The sequence below is a fragment of the Mesitornis unicolor genome, unplaced genomic scaffold (assembly GCF_000695765.1).
Source record: "Mesitornis unicolor isolate BGI_N332 unplaced genomic scaffold, ASM69576v1 scaffold55054, whole genome shotgun sequence".
In the NCBI taxonomy this organism is placed as follows: domain Eukaryota; kingdom Metazoa; phylum Chordata; class Aves; order Mesitornithiformes; family Mesitornithidae; genus Mesitornis; species Mesitornis unicolor.
In genome coordinates, this window is record NW_010183198.1 from 11113 (window position 1) to 35944 (window position 24832).

General features: G+C 40.2%; 1 protein-coding gene across 1 annotated transcript in view; it reads left to right on the plus strand.

The window, feature by feature from the left end:
• The window catches only part of FAM65C (family with sequence similarity 65, member C), a 30391-nt gene extending 6438 nt beyond the window's left edge, over positions 1–23953 (plus strand). The window contains exons 3-21 of the mRNA XM_010184019.1: positions 927–1005; positions 1341–1364; positions 1498–1551; positions 2278–2427; positions 3012–3075; positions 3458–3501; positions 4172–4297; positions 6464–6609; positions 13496–13625; positions 14645–15229; positions 16389–16528; positions 17420–17552; positions 18312–18420; positions 19611–19772; positions 19946–20104; positions 21177–21379; positions 21627–21710; positions 22660–22750; positions 23853–23953. Of these exons, the coding sequence (XP_010182321.1) occupies positions 927–1005; positions 1341–1364; positions 1498–1551; positions 2278–2427; positions 3012–3075; positions 3458–3501; positions 4172–4297; positions 6464–6609; positions 13496–13625; positions 14645–15229; positions 16389–16528; positions 17420–17552; positions 18312–18420; positions 19611–19772; positions 19946–20104; positions 21177–21379; positions 21627–21710; positions 22660–22750; positions 23853–23953 (2584 nt within the window). The remainder of the gene's footprint in view (positions 1–926; positions 1006–1340; positions 1365–1497; positions 1552–2277; positions 2428–3011; positions 3076–3457; positions 3502–4171; positions 4298–6463; positions 6610–13495; positions 13626–14644; positions 15230–16388; positions 16529–17419; positions 17553–18311; positions 18421–19610; positions 19773–19945; positions 20105–21176; positions 21380–21626; positions 21711–22659; positions 22751–23852) is intronic.
• Positions 23954–24832: the final 879 nt, after the last annotated feature.

The window sequence follows — 24832 nt, forward strand, 5'->3', positions numbered from 1 at the left end:
AAGTGCTTCACACCTTGCAAAATAGTTCCCATTCTGGAAAAAGTAATGGTTACATTAAGAAATTGTCTAGCTTACTGAAAGGTGGTATTCAGCTTTGTTCATTGAAACACCAAATTATGTAGGGAGTACTTCTATGAGCTTGGTTTTGTAGTGCAAGTGTTTCATGTTTCCATCTTACAGAGTTAAAGAATTGCATTGGTTGGTGAATTCTTACTCCTCAGTAACTGTAAGAAGAGAGTTGCTCAACAAATGAACTGATCTTGTACCTTAGTGAAAAGGTTCCAGAAGGCCACACAGGAATAGTTAAGAGAAATCTGAGAAGGAGATCTGTGAGCTGAGCTGTGTGTGTTGGAACTTGCTATTCTCCTCCTACATCCCTCTTTACCTCTTGCCTTTCATAGTACTTCCAGATGCACTGTCTTGTTTTGTTTTCCCTCACATTGCCTGAATACAGCTTATCTTTCGCTTGAATGATCTATTTTAAGTAAAGCAAAACAAGAATTAGTGAATGTCTGAGTGCAGTGTGTACATGTACATTATGCAGCAACAGTGGCTTTCTTGAACTGCACTGTAGCATTCCACATCGTGAAGGACTGAAAAGGATTCAGGAAGATTCCTAATGTACAGCATCTTTAAATGTTAGTTAATAGTAGCCAGCATCTGCTGGCATTCATTGTGGACGGGTGCTCCTCTAGGAGTGACTTGCATTTAGGACTAGTATTCGTCTATGGAAACCACCCTTTCTCATCTGTTGCCCTGTGTCCCTCTCTTGAGGAACAAACATCTCTTTGCATCTCTTGAGAGTAAAACAAGATAAGCCTTCTAGGGAAGGAAGCGGCTTTGTAACATTCTGCTGAAAAATTCTTTGGAGAGGTGTTATAATAAATGTACCCAAGAATGTAACACTGGCTTTTCTTCCTCTCCAGTGAATATTTAGAAACACATCAGGCTGAATTGGATTATCTCTCTGGTGGACACAAAGATACAAAAAGAAGCTCCAGATTGGTAAGATGCTTTTAATGTTAAATACTTAAATTACTTTAAAGTCACAAAAGTTCATGATTTCTCACATCTGGAATTCTCAGAGGTTTTCCTGTTAAAGCACTGAGGTGAGGTCTAGCAAGGCATCACAATCAGAAATTTGCCAAGCAAGTTAGCTCTAGATGTTGAGATTTCTCATTTTCAATATGTAGCAGTGTTCTTAGATCATGTTACTTTACTGGGAAGCTTCTAAAAATGTTGGACTGTCTCCTTGTAGTAAACAATGCATCTTAATTTAGTGTTAAGGTATGCATAGTGAGTCTTGCTCTCCTGCTTAGCCTGTGCTATTTCTATTTCAGGCTTTCTACTATGACCTGGATAAGGTAAGACTGGAGATGAGATGAAATGTTGCAAATAGAGGAAAAATCGATGATGTGTCTACTGTGTTACTTGAAGGCTTGTTTTTGGAATAATTTCTCAAGTTCTGTCCCCCTTCCCATTTCCTCTCTTCAAAAGCAAATCCGCTCTGTGGAGAGATACATCAGAAAACTGGAGTTTCACATAAGCAAGGTAAGGAGTTTTCTTGTATATGTAAGGCTTATGCTGCTACCTAAGGAAACTATCTAAATAGAAAATACTTTTATTATAATTCATCTGAAGGGGAATAATGCTGAGTGCTTTCTGAAAGCTGTAACCACTCTTTTTACAGAAGGTGGGGATTTTTAGTTATTTATTTATTTTATTGAATGGTTCTATTCAGGCTGAATGTTGGGTGCAACGCAACCTGACTTTGCCTGTGAGACCAGTTTGCATACTCTGCAGAAAATGCTGCTGTGAGAAGACTTACGTGTTCCCCCCACCTCTTCCCACAAGGGACCAATGGGCTGATCTGTATTTCATGTCTGCTATCTGCAAATCAAATCCCTCCTCTGATATAGATAAAGGTGTAGGTGTTTTAATCTGTATTGAGGAAGTCAGTTTCCTTCTCCCTGAGTAATTTTTTTTTCCCCAAACAAAGTGCTACTCTATTCCTTGTCTTTTAGTCTGGTAATAGCACAGCAAATTGTTTCTTAATATCCCATGCTTTTTTGCAGGTGTGCCTACAAACGGTTGCACTCTAATCAGTCTATAAAATGCAGGAGTTGCAGCATTTTGCAATACTGTAATTGTGGGATTTGGCTGTTTTGTTGTTTTTTTTTTTGCCAGGAAAGACTGCTGATGTTCATTTTGAAAAATAATTAAAACTATGCAAGAGTAATTCTTGCTCATTCTTCCCCCACCTCCCAAATCTTAAAGGTAGAAGAACTCTATGAAGCTTACTGTATCCAGTGCAGACTACGAGATGGGGCCGCTAATATGAAACATGCCTTTTCCCTGTCTCCTTCTACCAAAGCCTCCAGAGAGAGCCTAGTGGAGCTTTACAAGAACTTCCAAGAGTGCACTGAGGTAGGAAATACTACACACATATAACAAAGACCTGACTGTTCTTTAGCAAAAAAATGTACCAGGACTTGCTGCTGGCTTTTGTAGTGGTGTGGGTTCAAAACTTAACATGTAAATGAAACACAGGTATATAACATGAACTGAAACATGCAAGAGAAATACCTTATGGGTAAAGCTCTTGAATTCTGTGCTCTTTTTTTGCCCACATGAAGACACATGAAAAATCTTTTGAATTTCTGTTTTAATACTGGGGTCCTTTATGATTTCCACTGGAAGTAATGGGATGAGAATTGAATAATAAATAAGCTATACTATTTTTGCAAATAGCAGTGGAATGTAACTGACAGTGAACTACGCAAGCAATTCCACTCTTCTGTGAAGTGACATCACAACTTTTTGTCTTAGAAGCAGCAGCAATGAACTCTGTATCAGCCTCCCCTAGTGAAAATGTTAGTATGTGTCCTTTAAAATAAAATTAAGAAAAAAATTAAAAACATCCAAAATCCTTTAAAGAAAATTATATGTATGGGAAGGCAGTTACTCTGTGCTGCTTTTCAGTCATAGTGACTGTTCAGTCTTTCTTCTAGGATATGTGCTTTATTGAAGGGGCATTGGAGGTCCATTTGGGAGAGTTTCACTTGAAGATGAAAGGTATGTTCCTTTCTTGATTCCTTTAAGACTCACCAGTTGATTTTTTTGGGTTTCCTATGTAGCAATCTGTTCCACTGAGAGTGCATTTATTCAGTGTAAGTCATTTCCACTGGCTTTCTGGATGAGACCCTGAATAGAATTTTTGCAAACTTCTGTTTGTTTCGGTGCTATAAAACAGATCTGCAATGGCAAGCTGGCAAGCTTGCTTTCCTCAGCTCAATTAAAGTTTGTCCTTCTAAGAGTGTTTTGGGCTGTTGGAATAGCTTCTGCACAGAATTGAGCAGAAGGGGGTATTAGCCAGTCACTTTATTTATTGCAAGCTGAGGCTTTGGGGGATATTGCAAAACTCTACAAATATTAAGAGTTTTTCTTCTCTTTTCAGGGTTGGTGGGCTTTGCACGTCTCTGCCCAGGGGACCAGTATGAGGTGCAGTATACAGCAGTTCCTTTTTTTTCTTTATTTTACTGCTCTATGTTTGCAGTAGAGGAACAGGAGAGCAAGGGTGCAACATATAGAATGTTTTAGACTGTGCTAAACCCATGCCCTGTTCTGATGAAAACAGTGCTTTGGCACATCTACTAGTTACTCTGCCCTCTAAGACCAAAGAGGCAAAGATCTGATTCAAGTATTATGGGAGGTTTTAAAAGATGGCAGGGATTATCTATCGGAACCAGCTTTTCAGGTCTTTGTCTTCAAAGTTGCCCTGAAATCAAGTAACAGTTTCTCTCTCTTCCTTGGAAAATTGCCCTTGTCATGATTTGAACGCATCTTAGTATCTTAATGGGTTGCCCTCCTACTTCTGACAGTTCCAAATGAATTCCTTGGATTTTAGTGCCGCTATGCATGCTATCCAACGTAGTTTTGCAGTTCTTCTAGAATGGGTGGGACATGGCATTTGGCACTGAGTTAAGGTGTTAAAACCTGCAATCTAAATTCCTGCCTCCAATCCTTCTAGCTTTATCCAAGTTTCTAAATACATAGTGATCAAAGAAGTGGCTTTGCCTCTGCGGTACTGGAACAGTGTGAGGCCTGTGGACTGAAGGGAGTGTTCTGGGATACATTGACCCAACACACTTTTTTTCTTTGGGATTTCTAGGTGTTTGTGCGACTAGGGCGCCAGAAATGGAGGTTGAAAGGCAAGATTGAGACAGACGACAGCCAAACATGGGATGAGGAAGAAAAGATTTTTATACCCAATCTCCATGAGAAGTTTGAAATCAAGGTGTGGTGTATAATGGTTGGATTGGAATCAGTGGGTTAACAGGTCTTCTGCCATGCTACTTACCTGTTAGGATACCAGGTCTTTGTCAGAATTCTTCAGTAGTTTTCTTTTCTTAGCCAGGTAAAAATGTCAGTTAATCAATGTCCAGCCTACTGAACAGACATCTACTTTGGTTTTTCCTTCACTCTTGTCACTCATAACTGTGTTAGCGCATCTCCTTTCCCATGTTGTGGAGTCTGGTATATGTGGTTGTTTTGGTGTTTTTTTGTGGTGGTTTGTTTTGTTTTGTTTTGTTTCGTGGTTTTGGTTTGGTTTTTTTGCTGGAGGAATGTTTAGTCCTGGATCAATATCAGGAATTTTCTAAGGTGAGGTCTAGATGTGGAGGCAAAGATATGTGTATGTATATATAATTTAAGTCAACCTTATAGAGTACTAAATACCTATAGTTCTGTTCTCTATTGAAAAAGAAATACATATATGGAAAGCATAACATTGCACATATGTATGTTTTGAATGTGTAGTTCAAATGTCCCTTGATCCAAGTGCATTGTAGATGCTTTTGTCATGCTTTACCCCAGAGATGCTCCATGTCTGCAAAGAACCAATGACACTTGTATGCTAGTACAAACTGTCTGTATTTTTATATCTTTATTTAGAGTTCTGACACTTATTTTCTGAAGTACCTTGGGAGAGATCATATCTTTACAGTAAGAGACAGTGGTAGTGGGCTATGATACGTAGATGACACATTGTGGGTGTCCCTTGGGACAAACTTGTAGTTTTTATAGACAGCTGCCACTGGCATTGGTTCTGACACTTACCTAGCAGGTGGAGTTAATTCTCAAACAGCATTTCCACTGTACTCTGACATCTTTCTTGGGCTGGACTCTGCAGCACGACTACTTTCAACCAAAAAGGAGCTGAGATCGAAGGCTGTGCGTGATGCTATTCTACTAGGAAACTGTGCCAGTGCAGGGTTTCAAGTTTTGGCAGCTGTGTTAAAGCAGCTATTGCAGTGTTCCCCTCCTATCTGGCAGCAAGAACTGGGTTGCATTGGAGATACTCTTTGGCCTCTTGCCAGCACAGCCTTTGGAAATGTGCTTATAATGCCTTTTTTTGGTGCCACTTCACAACGAAGATCGGGTGAGAGGCTAATTCAGATCCCTGTTTTCCCATAATAGTTGTAAAATCTTATATTACTTTGTGTGACAATGATAGTTTTATTCTTCTTGTCAGCTTATGGAAGTCTACTGTCTAATATTCTCCACAACCTCCTTCTCTTTCTACTTAAAAATCTTTGCCCAGTACAAATTCATAGCAGGTTTAAAAAAAAAAATAAAAAATTAAGAAGTGCCAAAGAGTGTTCCAGGAGTAGCCTAGCAACATAACTTTTGCTGGCTCTTAAAGGAGATGTAGGCACGCAACTAATTCCCAAAGTGGACTTTAGGCACTTGTGCTATAATTCTGTGCTGAGCCTGGTGCTTTATGCACTTCTAGAACAATGTAATATTTGATTGGAAGTATGTTCTTATAGCAAGTGTTTGATTAGATTTTTTTTAAAAAGTAGCTGAAGGAGCAAAGTGGGGGAAAAGCAGGCCTGTAACTGCATTGGTAACAAACTTGAAGGCAGCTTCAGAGCTACAGGAAAGAACTGACCCAAGTCTCAGTTTTGGTCCACAGCTGAGCTTAGAACAGTTACAAGAGTCACAGTGGATGCAGACAGTTGTGCTTCCAGATCCGTTAGGCAATTGAGAGCTGAAATAGTCTAGCGTAGGCAGGCTAATATACTTCTCTGTAATATATATTTTTATGACAGTGTTCTAATATTTAGACAAGCTAGACTCTGTGCAATAAATGACAACTAATTGTATGTATACCAAAGCTATAATTTCCAAATTTCAGACTAATTTTTCATAAAACCATATTGTACCAAGTTCTGTCTCTCCCCAGCTCGTAGAACTCGTTTCCTCTTTGCTAGCCATCTATGGCATAGTCCTTGTGGGGATATTGGCTCACAGCAGCTTAGGAGCCAAGAATTGAGTATCAAAGCATTGAGTTTGTTGTGGGCCTTGGAGCAGATCTGAGCCTGGGGTGTTTTCCTTTCCATGCACATGACTTAGGATTGTCTGGTAAGATGAAAATGGATATGTTTGTCTGTCCCTGTAGGTGACAGAGCTGCGAGGACTGGCCACTATTCTAGTTGGTGTCGTGACATGTGACAGCATAAACTTCTTTACAACCAAGCCTCAGGCAATTATTGTGGATATAACCGAACTGGGCACCATCAAGCTACAGCTGGAGGTCCTCTGGAAGTAAGTACAGCTTCAAATGGAAAAAGTTGAAGCTAAACATTTGAAAGAAACTAATGGCTTTGGATGCTACTAAGTGACATACTTCAATGTCACAGTCCTCTTTCTGTTTGCAGAGCAGGTGCAGGATAGATAGCAGCCACATGATTCCTCACAGCAACCCCAGCTACTGTGCATGATCTCTGTCTCTGTGGAACCAGTCCTCTGAAAGGGGAGAGGGAAAGGTGCAGAAGCTGTTTTTCTGATCTTTGGGTTCTTTGTGTTGATGTTACCAGAGCCATGGCAACCACATCAACTGACCAGTTGGCTTACTCTCTTCAGAATGAGCATTCAAGTCTAGGTCTAGGCTATGTATGAACATCAACAAAACATGAACAGTAATCTTTAAGATGATGAAATTGAAACTGAGAATAGCAGCTTCTAGGCACAATGAAAAAGATATATAGTTGAAATTTTAGGACAATCGCTATTAACAGGCCACAAGTTGTTAAAAATTAAGCTTTCCCAAAGACTTAGCACTTTAATATTTGCACTGTGATTACAGTTACGGATGTAAGGTCTGTTTGCGACTACAGCGAAGCTTGGTTTCAGATGCACTTTTAAAATAGCTGAGTATTTTCATGGTGCCTGTGATTTGTTAAATTTTTGTAATTTAAATTTGTACATGATTTTTTTTTTGTAGTGGATTACTCATGTTATTAAAACTAAATTTTCACTTTGTGTATGCTGCACTGGAACTTCTTCCTCAGTCTAGACACACCACCATAGATTTTTGAGATAGTACTGTTATTTCTGCTTTATGGGACTGTCAGTCCATACTGAGAGTCTACAAATCAACGCAACAAATCAAAACCTGTTTCCATTTACTACTGTCCAGGGGTTAAATCTACTCATCTTAAAGTGTCGAATTAAAGAATGGACACTCTTCACTTGTACTCTTCTATATGGCTTACTGCAGTCCTCAGTTCTCCTCAACCCAACACAGCAAAGAGGCATTTGAACACACCTCCATGATAAGGACCATCTTGAAAGGCCACTTTGTGATCACTTGTGGATCTAGGCTCTCTCCAGGAAAAGCAGAAACTGAATGATGTTTAGATTAGAAAGGGCAGGGAGCTATGCCTTGCAGGCCAGACTCACCTATGACTTGTCTTTATACAACTCCTCTTGCTGTGCTGGTTTCTTGTTTTCTTAAAAATTAACCAAAAATAAAAACTTGTATGTGTTGAATATGTGGTCTGCCAAATGTGCCCAAGAGCCAAACAGATCTTTCAGTGAGAGAAAAGTTTCCCTGCCCTTAGGATAAAGTAACCAAATATATTTTATAATAAAACTTCATTTTTCAGGTCTAAATATCCTGCTTCTACTTCTAATTAGCTTTGGAAGCATCCTTTGACTTAAACTTTGTCAGAGTCTTTTAAGCCACCAGTAGGAGAAATGCCACAAAGGTTTCTGTTGCAATTCCTGTTCAAGTTTTGATAAACAGTTTTCAGGTTGCATTTCTGGGGTTTGGGAAAGAAAAGTTTTATTAATCAATGTACTATTTTCTGAATGTCTTTTGTATATGCTGAGGTTCTTGAAATTTACTGTTGACTTGTACATGCAATTGGACTGAAACTTGAGTCTTGGCAACAGCATCTGAAAATTTTCAAACACACACATTACTCTAATTCTATGATAAATAAATTTACACGGTACAGCATTGCCGACACCTGTGGTTTCTGACACCTTTCTCTGGGGATCTACCAATGGGCATCAATATATGTTTTGTTTTGGTAAGGTGATGCAGCTGCTCTGAGACTTTTGAGGCCTCTGTTTCTTATTTGAGAAGCTGAGCCACTAATTAGATGGATAACAAAGCCTCATTCCAGAAGCTTGCTGTGATATCGCACTATATGCGTTATGAAACCTGTTACTCTTGCCTAGTTATCTATGTATTCCCATTTGAATCTGAAAGCCGAAACATTTGCCAACTCTGTGGAGTGGGGAATGGTGCAAGTTACGCTATACGTTTTTTTTTAAGTAAAAGTGGCTCTTAAAATGACAGCCATTTTAAATGAAGGCAAATTAAAATACTCTGGTTTTTTGACATTCATGTGTGTTAGTATTGGGGAAGGAAGGAGAGAAGAGGTGCATAGAAATATACAAGCTCTTATACATCCACAGCAAAGTCTGATGTCTTTATTTGTCATCTTGCCCTGCAATAAACACATGCCACCAAGACTTGCATTGGCTTTAACCTGGATGTAGAATGATCAAAAGTTTTATATGCAGTTTCAGAGCAGAAGGGACTGGAGGGCTGAACCCTCTTCTTGCTGAGATGCTTTTCTTATAAGGGAAGTCGTCTTTTCCTTGCCTTCAAGCCTAACATCTTAAGAAGCTTCACTTCTGCAGTGAGAGAGACGTGCTTTCTTTATTGAACTGGGTATAAAATCTGATTTTGCCCTAATATGAGAAGTGCTGTAGAGAGAGAGACTGCATTTGTAGTGGAGTCTGGAAGAAATTGCTGCTTCTCTCTTCTTGTTAATCCCCACAAATGGCATCTAAGAGAGATTCACTTCATTTACTTTTGCTGGATCTAATTGCTTGCCTTTCATCACTATCAATAACGTGCATAAGTATGCACATAAGTTGCTCTTCCAAAAGAGCTGTACAAGGAAAGCCCTTTCCTATTCTGGGCTATTGCATAGTTTCTCAGAGAATAACCTAAATTCCCAAAGCAAATTATATTTGTGACTAAATTTTCTAGATAAATACAGTTCAAACTATTTTTACACTTGATTGTTGCAGTAGTTTGCAGCTCGGAATGCAACTTTTGATTGGCAAGGATTCAGGATAACCATCACCCAGCTTTTAGAGTTGGCAGCAGCTGAGCTGGGAGCAGGGTTAGTGGTGATGCACTCGGAATTTTTTAGTGTATGAGAACTCCGGCTGTGTGTCTCTGCTGTGTTTAAGTTTTGTGAAATGCATTGGTATTGTACCAAGTGGATTCTCCAGAGTACTTCTGCACAGAACTGGCAGGCTTCTCCTCTTTGACAGCCTGTTTGCTGAAGTTGTTTACACAAAAGAGAAGTTGTGTGGTGATAACTCAGGGTGTTTCTAATTTCAAAGATAGAGCACTCACAATAACAGATGCTTTTTTTTTTTTTTTATTTAAGAATAACTAAACAAATCCAGTTGACTTCCCCAAACTTTCCTGAGAGGCAAGCTTTCAATCTAGAACTGCTTTGTAAGAAATCCAAGTGTAGATCACTCTTCCACTTCTAAATGTATATTTTCTTTAAATAGGCCACTAGTCTTCTGGGCTTTAACAAAAGTTCCTTCAACTCCTTTATAGATTATGCCATGAGGAGCGTGAATGAGCTTGGGCCTGTTGCAGAACAGCTTTTTTGGCCAGTTTGGCAGAAGATTTTGGTTTTTTTGCCAACCTAAACAGCAGTCTGAATTCTGTCTCCCTCCCTCTTGCAAGAAGGACAAAAAGAAAGCCTGTGTTCCCTTTTCAGAACTTCAGTTAGCACCCAGTACTGGGATCTAAGGGTGCCATCCAGCCAGAACCACTCTTGTAACTTCTGTCTGCTTTGAGCGTGTTCTGACCTGGCTCACAAGGGTTCCTGGAGTAGGAGGAAAAAAACCTGAAGGGTGAATAAAGAAGGAAAGTCTGTTTTCTTGGATACATACCTACTGACAGGCTTGCTCTTCTAGATGAAAACTTATACGAATAGGTAGTTACTCATGCAGGTATCTTTAGACAGTAGTCCATCAGTGCATCTCTCTACTTCTGATGAAAGTGATGTTTCACAGGTAGTCTGGTGATAAGCTGTACCAACTTTGAAACTCTTGCTTATTATGCTTTAATGGGTAGGAGAAACCTAATGACCATCACATTGTTAAAGTTGCATGGGCATTTCTACCTGTGTGCAATACAGTGAAAGAAGAAATCTCATGACTAATAGAGAGTCTAATCCAGTTGATCAGAATTGGAGTCTTTTGTATTAATGGAAATCTGGATCACAGGCTTCATAGTGGCATTCAGAGAGGTCTATCCCCTGAGAGCACCTCTGGCTCAGTGGTGTTTAATATATGGAGTCACTGGACAGACAGGGAGTGTTCAGAGCACAGTCTTGGCAGTGGGAAGAAGGAATGCAGCTCCTCTGGGGCTGAAGACTGAACTGAGTTAAACTGAGTTAAGCTCTTATATGCTCTGATTACTTATGTTCCTCAGAGAACACAAACCAGGAAGTGTCCCCCTTACACACCCAACAGAAAAATGCAGCAGGGTGAGGAAAATGGTAGAAATCTCAAGTATTGCATCCCTCTGCAGGTTTTTTGGTGGTTATGGCAAAATAATACCCAATTGAGAATCCATGCTCGGTGCTGGCAAGGCGGAGGCACCTCTGAATGCATGTGGATGCAAAGCTTCTGATGTTGTGGGAGGCTCAATCTAGGGAACATGAGCTCTGGTGAATCGTAAACCCCTTCAAGGTCAGGCTGGTAACGTGTGTTTTGGACCTGAATGCTGAAGTCCTGCAAGGTGCTAAGGCAAGCTGAAGGAGAGCGATGTGCTGCATTTACATTGGCCTTAACAATGATGGCACTGTAGCGTCATGCCAATATTGCAATTAGTCATAACCAAAAGCCAACATGTTTGGCAATGTAGAAATAGAATGGGCACATCAAAGTTCATCAGAGATGTGAGGCCACTTTCTTTTTTTTTTTAATAGAATTTTTCAATCTCGAAAAGATGTGATGAATAGTACTGTACGCGCATTTGGGTGTTCACTGTGGGGAATGTAGAAAAGATATGATTAGCTACCATTTCTCTCAGTACAGCCACAGACCTTGCCCCAAGTCAAAGTACTTGTTCTACAATTTAAAGTTAAATAATGAAATTTTTGCATACTTTTGACCCAAAATCTCTGCATAGGTCTGTGATTTCATAAGTGACTAGGCAAACTAAGGAAAAGGGCATGATAACTAAAGGCAATAGTCTGTTTGCAAAGTTTGGTGCATGACAGATCTGAGCTATGGTTTGCCTCAAACTTGAGTGTGTGTCTGGGGAAAGCCTACTATATTTGACTTATTTTCTATGCTTTTCCCATGAATATCCCCTACTGGCTTCTGTCAATGTCAAGGTGCTGGAGAAATGGATTCATAGATCTGTCCCAGTATGATATTTTGTTGGGATGAGATGATGAATCATACCCAAAGAGCTTATAGTCAAGAGATAATAGATGCCTTAGAACAGACTTTGTTCTTTTCTTCACCCATTGCTTTGCTCTATCAATTTGTTACCTTGCAGTAACAGAGAGCGTGTGCTTGTTTGGAGGGCAGCTAAATTTTGCTAGAGGGTTTTAGTAATTGTCAGAGGCAAAACAGATTTACCTTGTTATTCTTGTCCCTCTCCTCCGAAGTGTCATTTTGCATTACTGCATTGCTATATTAAAAGCTAAAAATGAAAAATCTGAGGAATGGATCCCTGTGACGACTCTTAAAAGAAATGTCATGGATGGGAGTAATTTGCTTCCATCAGTAAATGTAGCAGGCTTTGGCAAAAAGGCTTTTACTGTCAGAAACCTGATTTATTTTTTGTATAGTGAGACAATGCAGATGGTTGTTAATGTGACTCCATGGAACTGGCCTGTTTGATGAACCCCAGCTGGGTGACACTGGTTAATTTACCCAATTAACCTGTATTAGGTGAGCTCTCACAGAGCATCACCTCTGTGCTGAGGAAGACAGTGGTGTGTTGCACTGCAGGATGCTGTTGAGAATTGTCCCTGTGCAACATGAGAAGCTAGAGAGAATTGGAGCTCTGCTTTTCCACTTTTGTGAGAGAACAGAAGTTCATTTCCCTGTAATAGATTAGTCCTTGTTGTTGTTTGGATCTTTTCAGACTGCTAGTGGTTCTGTATTGTACAGCTAAACGCAGCTGACTTTATCCTGCTTTTTGGTCATTATATTCATATCTATGAGATTAGATTTGTTATAAACTTTTTTTTTTCCAAAATTTCAGTGCCTAAGTGGAAAAGCATACTTTCTTATGGTGCCATGAGGCATATCAGTAGTGAACAAAAATAACATGCAGAAAAAAATCAACTTGCTTTTCTGACTTTAAATATGTTTTTCCCTGGCCTGGTTAGCCGAGTTGCATTTTGGGAGACAGTTCATCCAAGTTTTCTTAGACTGCTTTGCAAAGAAATTTGGGAAATAAATGGCTGTGATGTAGTAGGTAATTGGGAAGCCTTTAGAGCAAGGCTTGTGCAGCTCTTGTAGCCCACAACTAGTATGCTCTGGGGCTATAACTGGGCTCATCCATGACTGTATGAACTATGTAACTTGCCATATTCCACTGCACAAGCTTCCTCTGCCAGCCAAAGGAGTTGTTTATTAATATTTCAAGGCTAATGAAGTTTTTTTTTTAAGTGGCTTTTCCAGGTGGTGTGGGCTTTGCAGAAGGGTGATTAATGAGAGTTTTCCTTTATCACATGTTAGATTTCTTTCCTATCTGGTCTGGTGTATGACTTGCCAGCTGTCCGGTGGCTGACAGCAAGCAGCCTGACCTGTACTTCCCAGCACTGGTGTCTCTGTAGGATGCTGCAGAAGGATGAGGAGCACTTCAGACTTTTGGCCTGTTGGACTCTTCTTCCAAAGACTGTGGCACAGATCTATCTAAACGATGTAAAGAATTCCATGTAAAATATACAGACTTTTTGCCTACATCTTTCTCTGCTGGTGCATCAAAGATATTAGTCAGAGAGGCAGTCTCCTTTTATTCCCTGTGTTGTTTACTAAATGTCACAGTTCAAATCCTAACAGCTGCCCCTGCTGTTAAACATTTCTGTGCTTTCTGGTCTTACTGACACTTAGGCCTTTGTGTCTTCTACTCCAGCCCCTTCGACACAGAAAACCTGTTTTTGTCACCTGGAACTACTGCCAAGTTTTCTGTGGGCAGCAGGAAGAGCTCTTTATACAACTGGACCCCACCAAATACTCCCAGCTTCAGAGAGAAATACTACCTGGTGAGTATGCCAAGGAAAGCAAAATGCAAAGCGCAGACCTAGGACTCGATTTTTGGATTAGATTAGGCTATTGAAGAACACACTTAGAAATGTGAAAACATAGCACTCTGTGGCCATTGCAGTTTATTTTGAGGCTTCATTATTTTTATTTCTTTTAACCCTTTTTCTTTTGAGTTCCATTTTAGATTTTGTAAGAACAAAAAACTCCAAACCTGTCAAATATTCCCCTTGGCAGCCAGAATGGTAGGGGTCTGGGCATCTGCTGTAATAGTCTACAGTGGGAATCTAACTAGGAACCAATCTATCTCAGTAGCTGTGGAGCAGAGTGGAGGTACTATGTGAAACAAGCCTTCCTCTTCTTCAACCCCACTTTTTGCCAAGTGTATCCCAGGAGAATAGGGAGGACGCTGTCCTCCTCATTGATTCAAGGTTTTGTTTTAATGGTGGTTTTATAGGACCCTGTTAATTCTGCCATAGATATAAAATACTGATAACATCTTTGTGTGTGTATAAATTACATATATATATATACTCCCCTAACATCAAGTCTAAGTCACGTTTGGCATTGCCTCACCAATGAGTGGAGTATGCACTCTTTTTCAGAAAGGTTTACTATTTGTACAGGGTATATTGGATTCTTAAAAAAAGAACATTTCCTCTAACCTCTACTTTAACATCCTGTCCTGAGCTGATGTGACTTGAAAGTTGCTTGTCAGGTTCTTTTTCCAAAAACAAATAAACAATTTTTTTAACAGTCTTGGTGACTTTCATCTGAAAAATCTAAGGCACATTTACTGCTGCTTCATCTCATTCATCCAGCAAGCTCTTTGTACTTGGTTTGAATAATTTCTTTTGTCCAGTCTATGCTGGCCTGGCTCTGTTGTACAGACAAGCCCTGTGGTTTTGGTCAGTTTGGGTGCATATGTTTCCAAGAACAGGAAACCATCGTTCTCTATCTTGGACAGTATCTCATGCTTTTCAGTTGTATATGTGCTCACTTATGAATGTGTTTGCTGCAGTCTGTTTTGCAACAGAAGCAAAACCGAGTGGATGTAGGCGATGAAGCTCAGCCTCCCAGCATATTGAGCTACTTGACTGCCTGTGATTTTGATGTACATGGGAAGAGCAAGCCTCACAATCCTGCAGAGGCGAGTGAGGCAGACTCGTTCAGCTCTGAGGATCAGAAAGGGACAGAATCCAGGAATACAACTCCAGCTCTAGACCATAGGATGTTGCCATTTGTGATTATTCAAGACACTTGTGCCAAAGAGCAAAGGCATCCTCTTCCAAATCACACAACTCTAGATATCCTGAAGAAGACTCCGTGTGTGGATGGATTTCCAAACAACCCATCTAGTTTTCTGAATCGTCACAAAGGTGGTAGAGAGTCTTCCACTCAGACCAGAAATCGTTGTCTGACAGAGCAAGAAAACATCAGTCAGAAAAGCCTGAATGCTGCAAATGACCTAAAACTGGATGGACATACCAAGTCAATTGATAAGACTCTCCAAAAAGTGTTAAGTTTGCTGAAATTACATGAGGTGGGACAATCCCAACTGGAGAAATTGGAATACCAGGTTTCATCTCTGAGGGATAAATTAAAGGTAAGATAGTGTTTTACTCTTAGTAGAGGGTGTAGCTTCCACTGTTACTCCTAAAACTAGAACACCCATGACCCTGTGGTGGATTTGATCTCATGATGTAAATGATGTAGTGACGGCATGTTCCCAAAAAGTAAGTCTGGCCACCAGAGGTCAGGCCCTACTCAGAAAAAGCAGCCTTGAGAGCTAATGACACAAGAGCACTGTGTTGCACAGCATCTCTCAAGAGACAGCCTTCAAATGCTGTGTGCAGATGAATAATCTGGAAAAAAGTGAAGAAAATATGTGCAGTCAAAGTGGAGACCAGTCTGGGCTAAGGAGAATCTGAACTGTATGTCAGAGCCTCTGCATTTTGGTTTGCTTCTAGGTTTTTTTGTTTTTCATATTTAGTATATCTTGAAATGACTGAATCAGTCATCAAATTCAAGTTTCTCCAAGATCACCTAGCTTTTGCAGGCAGCTCAGTTTATCTGACAAGTTGTGTGGTGCTGAAAACATTTCCTTCTTTAGAGGAAAGGTCCTGGAGAAGAGATTTCTGCAAGCAGTCGGTTATATTGCAAAATTGGTACCATCGGGGTGTGTGGGGCCAGTGTGCAGACTTGGGAGATACGATACTGTAAGGCTTCATCTAATGTCTGCAATAATAAATGAAGTCAACAAAACTGCAGCGACTTACTATTCCAGTGCAGCCACTTTAAAAATAGAAATTAAAAAAAATCAACCAAGTGCTTTCAAAGCAGCCTTTCCCATGGGGAGAAAGTTAGTAGCTCCATGCCACTATTGATATCGAAGTTCTTGGAGACTACACTGGATTGCAACAGTCCCCTAAGATTGCTGCTCTAGGTTTGAAACGGAATAAGTGAAATTGCACTAATGGCAGAAGATGCAGAGAAAATCAGCTCTCATACAAACTTTAACAGGAATGAAAATCCAAAAATAATACGGATAGAGAGATATATATTGAAGCATATTTTGAACTTAATTAGCAACATATTTTGGGATCAGAGTGATGTACCAAGAGCTAAATTACTGGATGTGTTAAGAATTAAATCAGAAAGCCAAACTGATTCGTTATTAAGTGATTTTAAAAGCATCAAAGAACTCATGCAAAATGGCTTGGTAACTACTAATAACATTATTTTTCCTTCCATTCCATCAACAGCTAAAGACACTTCCTCAAAAACATTCATCTATGGAAAGTTTAATGGTGAAGACAGTACTGGAGAGTTTTGACTTTTTAAACGCTGACTGTAGTGCTGATGAGCTTTCATTATTTGGAAGCATAAGAACAGCCAGCATCAGGTATGGATCTGCAGCGGTTCATTATGGGAGTCAAGGGAAAGGGGTAAGGAAGGCAGATTCCAGGAGCGCTTACTGATACACAGTACTTGGCTGAGGAACAACTGTGCAGAGCTGCTGTTGGTATGGACACTCAGGATAGAGCCTTTTTGAATAGCATGAGATTCATAATTCAGTGTACCTGCCAGATTGAAATGACAGCAAACTTGAACTCATTGAAATACACTGCAGAATGATACCTACATGATATGCTAGGAAGCCTGACACTGCTGGAAACAGACTGCAGGGAACAGGCTTGTCAGGATGACGCTGAACAGTCCTGTGCCAAAGAGGGGAAGAGCTGTGAGTAACTTGCATAGCTCTTCTACCTGCCGTTACTTTTGAATTCAGTTTCACATTTTGCAAGTTGTGTCACACTGAAACTTACGTTCCAGAGCTACGAAGACCCTGGAAGACTGACTTACACTCCCAGTATCATTGAGTTGGGAGAACACCAAGGGATTTGTCTGTTATGATATTTGATATGATATTTATGTTATTTGATATTTGATATTTATGTTATTTGTCAGTTATTATATGTCTATTATGTCAGTTCACCTGCTGCAAATGAGCCAGCAACTCAATTCACATTATCTGGAAGCATCTTTTCCTAGTGTTGATTCTCCAAAATGGGATTTAGTGGAATCAGCTGATCTGGTATTGCTCTTCTGGAATGAGTTTTAGAAATAAAGTCCTCCTGTTTTTAAAGTGTTATAAATGTGATTAAAAATGCTGTTATCTGTTAAATGCCGCCTGGGTTGTACTATTGCAGCATGCTTGAAGGCTGAGACTGCAGATCTTCATGTTTATTTGGTGATGAGGTAATGTTTTAACTCCTTTTTCCCCTCTTAACAGCACGTACAATGACAACACGCTTCAGACCCTGAGCTGTGACATGAGAACAGAAACAAGAGACGTAACTACTGGTGATGACAACTTAGACACACTTCTGTTCACTCACCTGAAGCTGTGCAAAGGCCTTTTGCAGGTAAGGAATAGTCTGAGTTTCCAGGGCACTGGTTGTAATTGTTGATTCTGATTGTGAACAAAAGTGAATATGTAACTGGTTCTTTTATAAAAGCATAAAGACTCAGAATAGAAGTTGAGTCCAAAAAAATGTAGTGTGTCTATATGTATGCACAGAACATGCCATACAAAACTCTGCTGCTTATTTTTCAGCCTCTGAATTTTGCAGAAGCTCTAAGTAAGACCTTTGTGCCCAAAGCAGGTTGCTAATGCAGTAGGAGAGATTTGGGTTGAATTGCATATTGATAACAGGTGATCAGTGTTTTAATGAATTAAAACCTGCTACTACTAGAAAGAAGCTGGTAGCATGTAGGGAACGAGAAAACTCTTCTTTCCCCTCGAGACCTCATTCTTCGATTAATTTTGTTACAGTGCTCAAGCATATTATTGTCAAATTATTACCTCTGCCGAGGATGGGCAGCAGAGGACTCTGTAACTTGGTAATGATCTGCTACACTGTAGTCAATGGCAGGGGCAGAGAAGAATGTCAAATGCAGGACAGCTTGTTTCAGCATAATGGGATTTACTCATCCTGTTCTGCTGAGCAGCTTTGTACTCAGAAGTGACCTGTCCGTGCTGTGGTGGGAAAAGGGGCATTTTGAGAGCAGCTGGGGTTTTCTCACAGATTTTAGAAGTCTGATTCTAAGAAAGAAATCCTCATTTGTCTTGAGTTTGATGTTGCCTTTGTTTCAGCTACTAAGACAAGCATGTTGCATTTCAGAAACTGAGGTCACCAAATGTAACCCAGGTTGTCCAGGAGAACATTTTGGAAGAAGTATCAGAGCAGACACGAGTCCTGGGGGATGTCTTGGATATGTCTGTTGAAGAAAGTGAGTAACTGCATTATTTCAAGGCACGCCAGAGATGTGAGAGGTACAGGTGACTGCTTGAGCTTACCCAGACGCATCAGGGTTTCATTCTAAATTCCTTATAAACATTTGCATAATTAAAACAGCTCTTAGATGTAAGTTCTTAGAAAAAAATGGCATTCATTGTTTGATCAGGTTTTTTCTCCTGCAAGGAAGAAAAAGATTTAAAGAAGTTTAGCTCAAAGAAATAGTAGCTGAACTGTTTCAGAAACAGGGATGTTATAGATGAGAGCTTGCAGTTGAAGAACAGCCTTAATAGAATCCTCTTTTTATATCTTTGCTTTTACTTAGTGAGCAAACAGCCCAAATTCTGTACACATTTGCAAGAGAAGTTTGGTGTGCAATTTTTCCCATCTCAGGCCTTCCCACTACTAAATTCTTCCATTAACTGTTGGATGTGGCAAAGTGTTAAAGGCACAGTGGGAGACTTTGAAGGCTTTTGTTCTCATCTTGGCAAATATAGTGGCAAGAATGCAGATTTTAGTTGGAAACATTTGCTGACAGATTTTACCCTGAAGGATGAGAGAATAAACTGTTCCCTGGAGCACAGCTCCAAAGGGCCTTTCGCACAATGTGATGAGAAAAGTGTAGGAGTCTTAAATGCACAACACGAGTTCAACATCTCCATAGGTAAGTGTGAGAAATGATAGGGTTTAAGTGATAGTAAGAAACCTCAGGGAATTGCTTCAAGTGCTCTTCTGCCGTGTTTGATCAAAGCAAGCCTGCCCCAGCCTATGCATTTGAGGTTCAAAGTTCTCCACTTGTGAAGGTGCATAAGAGAGGATCTCCAGAACGCGGGGAAATGGCCCATCTCTTGCTGGTAGAAGTGGAAACAAACTCTCAGAAAGTTCTTCTGAAACTAGACTCAGATGCTGGCATAAAATGAATAATGAGAGGCAGGAGAGCTGCTAGGCGTCTCATGCAGGTCTCATAATGACAGTTTAGGAGCTCAACCCAAGCTTGGTGAAATCAGTGCTTGCAGATGTTAAAATACTGGCAGTAAATCTCCAGCTTTGGAGAGAACCATCTATAAAACGCAAACAAAAGTTATGCTGACGTGTCTGTAGATATGCTATCTGGTGCCTAATTTATCATGTAAAATCCAAAATCTGCTAGAGCTCGCTGACTTTCTGAAATGTGACTTTTTTCAGTTATTCAGAAGACTAAAAGGAAGAAGCATTATCTGAAAATCTGGAGTGATCTTGCAGAGCCTGGCAGCATCTTGTTTGCTTCAGCAGAAAGATTCCGTCATGCACTAAAATACACACTGACACTCAAAGTGAAGGAAAAATACCCTGGCCAATTAGAAGCAGGTACCAGCCTGTCCCTTGAACACAAGGCCACTCTGGTTTCATTTTATTGCACAGCTAAAAATTGTCCTTGTGCATTTTAAAAATAAACTGAAACCTGTATCTTCATGTTTTAAGCAGCTTACATCTGATGAACCTTTCATTTTCTCATTTGTTCTTTTCTGTTTTACTTTCAGTACTGCAGAGGTTGCTAGAGCAGATCATCACCTGTGACGGGTTGCTCCCCTCTCTGTACCTCCAAACAGAACCAGTTACTTTATTCCAATTTTATAGCTACCTGGAGAAACACCACATTACCAGCCTGGAGAAACACTTCGCAAAACTTGCTAAAGAAGGTAATGGCACTGCTTGGCTCCTTTGCTTGAGCTCACCAGCCCAGCTGGTTATCTCCAGGCTACTACTCATGATATATTTTCACAGCAGAAAACAGTCATTGCCAGTTTGCTACCATTTTAATTCCCCTGATGACCATACAATTTTAATTAGAACAGGAGAGACAAACTTGCCTCCCATATCTAACTGGGTAGAAACAAAAAAGAGGTGTGAAGGATGGGTTTATCTTAAGTGCCCAAAAAAGTGGGTTCTGTGATATTCTGAAGTTAAAGCAGAAACAAAGTTGGCAGCAACCGACAGCTGGATTCAAGGACTGAGTAAATGGCTCTAGCTTTGTGTGACTATTGCAGCTGCAATCAAACATGGATAATAGCAATGGAATTTCAGAGGTTACTGGTGTGCGTTTTCTACCATGAGGTAGCCAGTGTCTTGCTGAAGCCTAGTCCAACATGTCCAAAGAATTGTTTTAAAAATAGTCCTGCTATTGGCTGTATCTTTAGTCTTATTTTGATGCAGATGACTCATGTGGTGGAGGACTTAAGAACCTGTGCATTGCTAGTCAGTGGAAAAAGCCCTGGAATAGTCTGCAGATTGAAATCCAGTGCCTGTTTTCTTATTTTTTAAAAGATAGAGAGTTTTCTCTTTGAACAGTAGAGCAAGATCTTTCAGGGATGTTTAAAAGTATTTAGCTTGATTATGTTTTCCTTACTGTAGATCACTTTTCCTGATCTCCAGAGGTGCAGGGGTTCTTTCACACTCTATGTTGTATTCAGTGCACCCGGGGCCTGAAAAGACCAGGGTATCACTGCATCCTGTGAACCAATATTGCGAAATAGTAATCTCTGCTCCATTTGTCAGACAGCCTTGGCATAGGATGGAAATGAAACAATGGCAGGGCAAGAAGACAGGATGGTCAAAGTGGCAGTCATCCCAATTTGCTTCCTGCTATGTTTGACTTGCTTATGAGCTGTGTGAATAACTACTTGTGGCTAAAGGAGACAGAATTGAGAGAGGAGTTTGTCTTTTCTTGATAACGTCTTCATTTGTCAATGAGTGGAGTCCTTTCAATTGCAGTGATGCTGATTGAGGAGCTGCAATGCCCTGGACGGCTGAAGACTCTTAAAAAATTGAAAGGGAAGCGACTGAACAAACTCCAGCCTCTACCACAGACTTTACAGCTGCTGGGGATTTTACAGCTGGACGACAACCACCGCGTCAGCAAGGCAGCCACGTCCTGCCTGTCCCGTGCAGCAGCCAACAAGAACTTTAGGGAAAAGGTAAAGACTGCAGTTCTTACTGGCTTTTCTAAATAGATGCTGAAATATATGGAACCTGTTTTATCTTGGAATAGCACTATTGTCTCTCTCTTATCAACTTGAACTACATCAGTGGCCAGGTGTTTGGTCTCTATCCTTTACTCAATTTCAGATGGGTAAAACAGTGCTAGTGTCAGTCTGAATTTGAGTGTTTGATTACGCTTAAGTTTATAAAGCCCTTTGTCTTTTTTTTTCCTTTTCTATTCAGGCTCTCTTTTTTTACACCAATCTTTTAACTGACTGTGACACAAGACTTCAGCAAGCTGCATGTTTAGCTCTTAAAAACCTGAGAGTAAGTATTTACAGCTCTACTTTTGCTGTGCATGTTTGGCCAAAATTGCTAGATGCAAAAGTGTATCTAGCTTTTTTTTTTTTTTACTTTTTAAGTGGGTAGTTTTACTTTTTCAGCTTCCTTCTATTTGGAATTAACAAATTCTTTGGCTGCCAAAGTTCCAAACTATTAATGCTATTATTCAAAAGGCAGCAGGCAGAGGGAGCTGCAAGCATCTTGGAGTGGCTCAGTTTGATCTGACAGGCACAGAACAATGGCAGAAAGGACATTTTCTAACGCCTGCAATATTGTCAGTGGTGAAGGACAGCAGACACTGTCTGCCTGGGGACCATCTAGCATGGAGAAAAAAGAGCAACAGTCAGCTATATATGGAGTCAGTTCTAAAGCTTTAACTGTAGAAATTCAAAGTTAAATCAGTTCATCTTTTTTTTAACAATAACCGATTACAGTCAGCAAAATAAAATTTGAATTGCTGTTATAAGAAACTGTCAGAACAGATCTAAAGCTTTCCAGCAGCAACCGTCTGTAATAAGTTCGTCTGCACACAAGGGATTGTGAGTGCAGTTTCTACAAATGCAGTCACAAGATCAGCCCAACAAATCAGTCTTCTCTTCAAAGTCAAATTTGCAAAGCAATTGTTGCCCTTGCATGCCCTGCATCAACTTCTTCAGTGAAGGTCCTGATTGCTTTATGCTCATTTAATGGTACTGCAGCAGTGACCACTACCTTGGAAGTTTTACATGCCCTAAAATAGGAGAAAAAGCAGCAGAGGTGAGATCATGCTCAGAAAAATGAACTGCAAGCTGATGTGGTGGGGGAGAAAAGTCACAGTAGAATTCAGATGAAAAAAGAGATGGGAGTTAGGATGTATGTGTTTACTTTGCAAAAAAAAATTCATCAAAATGCTTGCTGAAGAGCTACTGTTGCACATTTTTCTTTTCTCAAACAGGGTGTTGAGAGCATTGAGCAGGTTGCCCACCTGTGCCAATCTGAAACAGAGGAAGTGAGGAATGCAGCCAGGGAAACAACGCTGTCCTTTGGTAAGTCTTTTGTACAACCGCAAAATATAGATTCTGAAAAAGTAACATGGGATAGTGCAGAACCAGAACAGGCCTGAAGTTCAGCCTGAACACATCTAAGACAACGGAAATCTGTCGTGAACAGCTATTTCATACCATGAAGATACACTTTGTATCACAGATAATAACCAAAAGCTGCCATTAAAACTTGCAGAGACAGACCAAGGAGATTTCTGTAGGATAAAGTACTTTAAGAAGAACTATACTTTAAAAAGGTGGCAGATTGGTACTGGAAGTGATGGAGTCTTCTTAATAGCACTACTGGCATCAGCAGTTTTCTCCTCCTAGATTTTCTAAAACGGACATTTAAACCTGGCAGGTAGCAATAAAGCCTCTTTGGCTCTGAGATTACCTAAGCTGATTTAAAGATCTTTTATATAAATCAGAACAATAACAGACTTTTTGGGTCTGGGACTCTCTTCTAGCCAGCTACAAACTCAGTAGTTACTGCTAACTTTGATGTTCCCATTCTTCTTCAAATGGTTCCACTCAAGATACAGGAGGGCTAAAGAGTACAAACGTGGTTTGATACTGCTTCATTACCTGTCACTTCACCTGAACTCAGCAGATCTGCAGTGGAGTTGAGCTGCTAATGAAATGTCAGTGTTCCCCATTTGCTACTGTCTTGTGTTTGTACTTCAGCTCTGGACACTGAATTGCCTAGGCTAAATATCGTAAATGCACAGCTGCTAGAGAGGATGTCTAGTTTATTCAGCAGACAGTAATTTCCTTGTTCTTCCTATAAACACTGTGATTCGTGCTTAGTTCTGGGGATCTCCAGCCTTGCTTCACAGAAACACGCAGATACATATTACAAAAGTTTTCCAACTGTGATGCTCCAAATCGTTACTCATGTGGAAATGTTTACAGGCCTGGTTTTCCGTGGTGGCTTCTAGCAGTTTTTGGAAAACCATTCCCTTAGAGATGTGTTTGTCACTATTGAGAGTCCTTGTTAGTTCCCAACAAGGTCACAAAAAAAGTATTTTCAGAATATCACATTTCTTGGGGTGTCTTAACTGCTTTCTCTTCCTCAGCATGGGTTATGTTTTTTCTGTCTCCATAGGTGACAAGGGACGGCAAGCCTTTGAGAAAATGGACAGGATTTGCTGTGAATTAAGAGAAACTGTACAGCAAGAGGCTGAAATTGAAATCACAATATTTTAGTTGTGGAATATGGGGAGCTGAATCATATTGTCCTCACAGCCACACACGGGTACCTGAGGATTTGGTTTTGTTGTTGATCAGTGTCTGGTTTCCTTACGCCCTGCTATCTCCATGCTGTGTGCTGACAGAGCACAGGTTGATTGCCAAAACGGGAGCGTTTGCATTTTGCAGCGGTAGCTTGGGATATGTTTTCTCACTGTTGCTCAGCACATGATGAAAAACCGAGTGCTGGATGAGTTAAAACTAGGATCTCTTAGAATATGGAAGCAGGTTGTCACTCCAGGTAAAATCCCCATCTGACTGGAATTATCTGCCTCTGCTCAAACTGCAAGTCAAACATGATCTATTTTCCCCTAAGGTATTCTATTAATTTGGCATTTCTCAAAGAGGAGACAAATGATCACTCTCCAACAGTCCATCTAGGAACTAGCAGACAACAGATTATTTACATCACCTGCCATTTACATTAGAAAAATCCAGCAGCATGGCCTGGTGGTTTCCTTTTCTTGTACAACTCGGTAGCAGAAGGAAAGCTTGTTACTTCAAAAGCCACTTTCTTCATAATCATTGCAACTTAGGACAGGTTCAAGCAAGGATGGACAAGGGTACGTACCGAGTGTACATCCCCAGCAGTTTACCACAGGAAAGTATGGATTGTATGTGCCACGTGCATATGGACAGCTCTCTGTAACTTGTTTTGGGTTTGTTTGTTTTTTAAACTTAGTCATTTAGTCATAGATCAAGATTCTCCTAATCATACACCCATTGTCAGGCTTCTTACTCAACACTTAGTTAACTTAGTGGAGGACAGCCATACAGAGAAGCCTGACTTCAGGTAAAATATGTGAAAGGGTTTGGCTTCTGTGTATATATTTTAAA